The sequence below is a fragment of the Belonocnema kinseyi genome, chromosome 8 (assembly GCF_010883055.1).
Source record: "Belonocnema kinseyi isolate 2016_QV_RU_SX_M_011 chromosome 8, B_treatae_v1, whole genome shotgun sequence".
Classification (NCBI taxonomy): domain Eukaryota; kingdom Metazoa; phylum Arthropoda; class Insecta; order Hymenoptera; family Cynipidae; genus Belonocnema; species Belonocnema kinseyi.
In genome coordinates this window covers 112,355,888-112,363,202 of record NC_046664.1, presented here as the reverse complement: position 1 = coordinate 112,363,202, position 7,315 = coordinate 112,355,888, and the positions used below count along the sequence as shown (strand labels likewise).

The 7,315-nt window shown below is 35.7% G+C and overlaps 1 protein-coding gene across 3 annotated transcripts in view; it reads left to right on the top strand.

Annotated features, from left to right (window-relative positions):
- LOC117178248 (N-acetylglucosamine-6-sulfatase-like) overlaps positions 1-7,315 on the top strand; it is an 88,603-nt gene that overhangs the window by 40,373 nt on the left and 40,915 nt on the right. For 2 of the 3 annotated variants that reach the window (XM_033369589.1, XM_033369586.1), the window contains exon 2: positions 3,230-3,289. The exons of the other annotated variant lie outside the window; for it this stretch is intronic. In XM_033369589.1, coding sequence (XP_033225480.1) covers positions 3,230-3,289 — 60 coding nt within the window. The remainder of the gene's footprint in view (positions 1-3,229; positions 3,290-7,315) is intronic. 3 annotated transcript variants of the gene reach the window in all.

Sequence of the window (7,315 nt, the reverse complement as noted above, 5' to 3'; positions counted from 1 at the left end):
GTACAGAACAGATTTCTCAGATTTGCAGCTTGGCAGCTTGGTATACATAGAAATAGATTTGACCATGACTACACTGAACTTCGAACTACTTTAAATATACCTTCAATGCAATCCCGACTCTTAGCAGCAGACATGCGTTTCCCCTATAATGCAATTAATGGTCATATCGATTCTACGCAAATTCTAGCCCTGATCTCGTTCTCTGCTTCTAGCCTCTCTCTCAGAGGTTCGACCTCTACTTTTAAAGTTCCTTTTCATAGAACAAATTATGGCGGAAATAGTACTCTTACACGCATTTGTAGGGAAGCTAACCACTTTCAAGACTTAGATTTCTTCGACTCATGTTCATCTAGGTTTAAGAACAGACTCTCAGCGTTACTCAGAGACTGAAACAATTTTTGATTGCCATACGTTGACTGGCTCGAGCGCTATTTTGGTCATTGATACAACTTTTATATTTAGTTCATTTAAAATTTTATATTTAGTTTCTTTTTCATATGTAATAAAGGGCGTTGCCCGTTGAATCAAATGTAATGAATCAAATATAAATTATTTCAGAGCTGGTAGATCTTTTCAATGTTGCATTACAAAATAGATACGTCTTGTCCTATAATTGCAGTTTTTCTTTTGGGGTCGGCTGTAATTTTGGTGGTAATTTAGGGTTCAATCTTCAAGAAAAAGTATTTTCATTCAATTTCTCTGCATCAGTTAAATGATTATGCGACATTTAAGTTTTTTATTATAAGATAGACGCAATTCACTTATTAGGGGTAGTCTACTCCGCAATAATCTTGGCAGGATTTCCATTTACTATTCGTTCTTCACAAAATAATTTTTGAGTAAGTTCTTTAGGTTTAAATTAATAATATTTTCTTTATTTTTATATGCTTATTTTAATAATTAGAGGAAATTTACCAACTGATAAGTGTTGAAAGTGGTAAGAGCATCATCCAGTCAATAATTGAGCACATCGATCAAATAAGGGCCTCTCAGCTTGAAAACGGGTATAAGTATTGCCTAGCCGGGAAAATCTGTTGACAAAAAAAGCCGAAACGTAAAACAAAATATACATTCGTATTCAGCTTAGCGCGGCCGACAAATTTTTCTCATGAAACTTTTTCATTGGGTAATTATTACTTAAGATAAACAATAAAAACTTAAAAAGTTTTCCGATTAAAAATCGATGGTTTGTAAAACACAACTCGCGATTATTCGGCCGTTTGTTGATAAAAGTGCTTGAAATTTGTATGGTGTATTCTCAATATATAAGCGATGACTTTAAATAACACGCTTTGTTTAAAAAGCTAATATGTTTGTTTCTGTTTAATACCAAATTGATTGCGAACAAAAACCACGTTTTGCCAATTTCGACCAGCGGGGAGGTCATCTAAAAAATGTTAGTTGAAGTAACTTATCGCGAGAAAGTTGTTCACTAGACTTTGAAAAAGTTTTCCTGAAAATTTGGAGAAAATCGGTCGAAAATTGTGGAAATAGCAGCGAATTGAATTCAACACACGTTGCCGCTATAGCATTTTATTGCTCTTTGCCGCTGCTACCTAGCTGCTTAGGAACGAAGGGCGATAACCGGAGGACTGCAGCGGCAGCGTGTATTAACTTCAACTCGCTGCCATTTCCACAATTTTCGACCGATTTCCTCCAAACTATCAGAAAAACTTTTTCAAAGTCTAGTGAACAACTTTCTCGCGATAAGTTACTTCAACTAACATTTTTTCGTTGACCGTTCGACTGGTCGAAGTTGGCAAAACGTGTATTTCGTTCGCAATCAATTTGTTATTAAACAAAAACAAACATATTAGCTTTTTAAACAAAGCGCGTTATTTAAAAGCATCGTTTATTCAAGTAATAATTTTCCAATGAAAAAGTTTCAAAAGAAAAATATGTCGGCCGTTTCAAGCTGAATACGAATGTATATTTTGTTTTACGTTTCGGCTACTTTTTTTATCGATAGATTTTCCCGCCTGGACAATTCTTATACGCGGAAAAAAAATTCTTGAGGCGAACCAGTGAATCGAGAATATATTAAACTCAAAGAAAGTGTACGCTTGGATTAGGTAAAACGTTTAGTTAGAAGAGTTACACATTTAGTTACTTTATGTAAATTTTTCTCGTAAATCAGGAATCTGGACAAAATTGCTAAGTTCGAAAGTTTATTATTTTCGACAGATTATGTATAATTGTATTATCTTCAGATTAGAAAAAAATTTAGTTGTTAGAGAAATATATTAACTTACAGTGGCCAATTTTTCGTCTGGTATCGCGAAAATGAATTTCCCTGAAATCCGTGTAATGCATTTGGAGGTCAAGTTTGTTGTTTTTATCGCGTTTCTTGATATTTCAATATAGTTATCGCCTATAATCGAAACAAATGTAAATTATTATTACTGCATCATAAACTGTATTTAATATTAACAATTGCGCATATTTTAAGCGGTAAAAAGCGTTTAATTGTCCAACGTAAATCTCAATCGTCACTGCTCCCGATTAGACCCTCGCTATTTTATTTCGCTGCTCCCATAATGCACCGACGCTCTTCCGATAATTGCTTCAGACACCTATTCTTAATATCCCTATTATAGCTACACTTATTAGGGGTTTGACTATACGATATCCCTGGTATATGGAAAATGGTCAAGGATATTCATTTCGCTGATCCAGGGATCTTTCCAAATCCTTCGTTCGTTTTCAGCTAAATGTTTGGCTATAATAAGGAATAATATCCCTGTCACAGCTAAATTTTTTTTACCGTGTACCCGTTTTCGAGCAGAGAGGCCCTTATTTGATCGGTGTGCTCAATTTATGCCGTAGATTAAATTTATATGAAGCTTTTATACAATACCATTAAAGAATAATATTTAAGTTAAGATTTTTTGCGTTTTTAGCGGAATACATTGAAGGATGGTTTTATACTCTAGATATAAAAACGGGAAAAAGTAAAAATAATCTTATTTATTTTTGTTGTCCTCTAAAACATATCTGAAAACCATGCAAATATTTCCACAGATTTTAACTATCAAATCGAAGTATTCAAAAACAACAAAAATGATAAACAATTGTGATTGTGCGTGTATCAAATAAAATACATTTAAAATAATTTAATCATTTTCTTCAAAATCTTAGACAATTATAAATTAAGAATTTATAAGGTTTTTAATTGTTTATACATTTGTAAAAAATGGTACTTAATTGATATATTTGAATTGCGTTCCAGAAACCTTTAATACAAACCCAAAATTTAATCGTCAATAAAGGAACCTCCTTCACAAACTGTGTAAGTAATCATTGAATTTATTTTCTTATCCACTTTTTTTATAATTTTGTACTTTTGTACTGTAAAATGGGGCTAAGCCTAATCTCTATCTGGCCCTCTTCCGAGGGGACCAAGGTAACACTTGAATGTTTTAACATTTGTGGCAGGTAGGTTATAGTTTAGTGTCTGTATTTCTACACGGAGAAAATCCAAGCGCTCTGAGTGCTTTTACATACACGACTGGTTCGTTTATAGAAAAAAAAAATAATTTCATACACAACAGGTTAGTGTATCGACACGAGCCAGTCGTTTATCGAGAGTCATTCGAGACTCATTCCTGAATTATACACGACAGAGTCGCGTGGGACTCGCGGTACGCGTTTCCGATCATTAGCGATCGAGGCCGAATAAGAACGAACGCGCACTAAATAAATCAAAATCGCGAATCGCATGCATTTTTTAATCATGGGTGCTTATTTAAGAAGTAAGCGCCAAAAGTAAAAAAGTCCATTCTTTTTAAATTGGTATAGGCACAGATTGTATATATATTTAGGATCTACAAAGTCCATCTGTGATCGTTATATTCATTAAAAAAAGTGTTTCGCATTAAATTTTCAGTTTAAAAATATTTTACTTTACCAAACTGCAAAAGTTCTTCAAAAGCAATAACAAAAAACTTTGAAAAATTAATATAATTAAAAGTTATGAACAATATTAAAAAAAAAAACTTACCTTGTACATTTCAACGTTTTCTTTATGAATTTTACATGAATGTTTATAAAATTTTACATAATCACAATGCGCGATTTCGATATCTTTTACCATTTGCGATCAGCTGATAGCTGTTGCTGCGTTCGTTCTTATTCGGCTTCGATCGCTAATGATCGGAAACGGGTATTAAGAGTTCTACACGACTCCGTCCTGTATCATCAAGCAGTAAGTAGTGTAGATGGCACTACTCACTGCTCTATTGAAATTGGTGTAACATAAATGACTGGTTACTTTCTATAAACGACTGGCTCGTGTCGATACACTAACCTGTAGTGTATGAATACAAAATTTTTCTATAAACAAACCAGTCGTGTATGTAAAAGCATTCAATGCTCCAGGATTTTCTCTGGTTAGATATGAAACTTATTTTTACAAATAAAGGGTAGTTCAAGTATGACATAAGCATTCTGAGAAGGAGGAAGGGGCGAAACTGATACAACTTTAAGGGATTTATACAAAGTTTTTGCTCCATTGAAGAGCAGCGAAACCAAACGATTCCACGCCTGTAAAGGGGAGAGGGGGATCCTCATTCAAAGCATTTGAAGACAGAATTATTCTTCACAGTATATTATCTCAATGAAATTTAAATTTTCTTAGTAAAAAGTGTCGTGAATTTGAAATTGAGGTGCATTCTGCAACATTTTGGTATAAAATTTAAAAAAAATGATGAAATAATTCAATTGAAATTATCGTTTATTAGATAGGATGGATTCGAACCGGACTCCCCCGGTCTGCCCCAGACACCCTATCACCCTGACCCCCATTGTTTACCACTAACCCCCTTTTATCCTCGTAGAACTCAAGTAGCCAAATTTTTTCAGTTTATACTGATCCTGTAATCAGTCATTTCAAAGTTACGATTTCCGCTTTGTATATTTTCAAACGCGAGAACTCGCTTTCGCTCCGCTGCCGGACAAAATCGTATGTTGTCCTCGAGCAAATGGTCGTTCGCGACCGTTTTCGCTCTCGATGCCCAACGTACTATTTTTCGGCAACAAACTATTAGAATCTTTAATTTAACGATAAATGAAGTTATTTGACCAGGCGGAAGTTTAAAATTATTGTTACTTCTGTTACTTCGATGTCTTAAATATGGGTATGTCACGATATCGGAATGAGCATATTGATCTCTCCGTTTAGGTGCTTTTGAACATCCATACGGCCAGAAACACCCCTTTGACAGGTCGCAAAAATAATGTTTGTAAAAACCATACCCTTTTCAACATATCGTGGGTCTACTTGTTAAATATGATATTTATGATCATTACGATATATCGTAAGAGACCCATATTTGAGACATCATAGTAAGAAAAGTAACGATAATTTTTAACTTTTGCCAGGTCAAATGGCATCATTTATCGTTCAATTAAAGATTCTAATAGTTTTTTGCCGAAAAAATCATTTTTCCAGCAAAAAAACAGGTGACAGATGATGTCCCTATTCTGTAACCTACCCGAATTCGGTTTCTAGCCCCCTTTATCCGAGTTTGAAAGGAATAAGTTAAAATAAAATTGAAATTCCTTTCTATTCGTGAAATAGAACCCAATTTTTAATTTAGAACAGAACTTACACATATTGAAAGGAATTAAATTCAATGCAGTAAGAGAATACTAAATGTGCAATTTTAATGGATTTTAATTATTCGGATGAAAATATAAATGAATAATAATAGTGGTCCCCACTAGATGCTGTAAGACGGCTTCAAGTTTAATTTGTGTTTAGCTTCAGTGCTCGGTGCATGTTTGAAGGCTGTGAGTGACACGGTTTATTGTCTTGCCTCTTTTCACGGAATTCTGGAATCCTGACCCAAGAACATTTGATAGGTTTCTTCTGCCTATAAGCCTTATTATAAACAATATTGTGCAAAATCAGCACTAAAGTGAAGGTTACAATTCTTAAAATTAACTTTGTCTGAAAAACGATCTACTCGAATCACTATACGGGGGCACGAACCACAGAGCTTGTGATTGCTGGTCGGGTGCTTTTCCATTAAGCTACCTACTATATTTCAAAAGAATCATCTGTGCGTAGCAGTCTACAAGCGCTATAGGTCTTATATTTTCTTTTAACTTTTTACCGCTGCAAAAAAACTATTGCGATTACTCCGTGACCTTCTAATGGGGATTTTTACGTAGAATACGAATTCCATCAATTTAACAGTTGATCTTGCTTTTTTTTTTTAAGTTTTTGTTGCATGATACGGAAGGGATACTAAGTGGATGCTATGAGGGTACCCAGTTGGCACAAGATTTGGCGACGTCTTTACGACATCGTTACGACATCTTGAAGACAACTTTACGACATCCTACGTCCATGTCGTTTTGGTATCTTTGCGATATCGTAAAGACATCGTCAGATCATGCGACTTATTTACGATATCGTAAAGACACCTTAACGACATGGACATAGGATGTCGTAAAGTTGTCGTAAAGATGTCGCAACTATGTCGTAAAGACGTCGCCAAACTTTGTACCCACTGGGTACCCTGTAGCAGTGGCGGATCCAGGGGAGGTGTTTAGGAGGTTCAGCTTCCCCCCCTCCGAAAATTTGGGCCTTTCGTATTAAAGGCCGACGCCGCTAAATTATGCATGGAATATACATATATATATTTTATCCCCCCCCCCCCAGCTGAAATATTTGTCTGGGTCTGCCCCTGCTCTATAGAGTATTCTTTTCGTTTACTCGGTCCGCTAGGGATATTTATCAAAGAGATCGAGAGAATTAGTAACTTTCAATTTGCCTCAAATTCCCTTTGGCTGATACACGGCCATATATATAATTAAAAATTTGTCATAAGGACAACCGCAGGATTTCGCCGGGAGCGGATGCTAATCTGAAAAATTGCACCCGCTTCCAGTGAAATCGCGGTAAAATTTCAGCCATAACCACGTCTCACAACCGTGAGATAGGTGGTTACAGTCTGTAAAGGAATCAATACGACGATCCAGCAAAAGCCTCGTGGACCCTAAGAACACGGAGCGACCCAAGGACAACCGCCTTCTGCATTTTTCCCGCAAGTGTTCTAGCATATTGTTGACACGCAGGGATGCTTTTTAAGCTATTAGCAAGTGAAAGCTTGGCATCTCCAAGAGCGCCGATGATATGGACGATCAGTTTAACAGAATATTCCGGGTACAATCGTTGCAACTCCCTTCTAAGGTCTCGATACCTCTCTCATTCTCCTTGGCTATGATGTTTTTGTCAGCTGGTGCCGAAAATTTGATAACGAACATGGTTCGCTTCTCGAAGTCAAGAAGAACCATGTCAGGCCTCGAG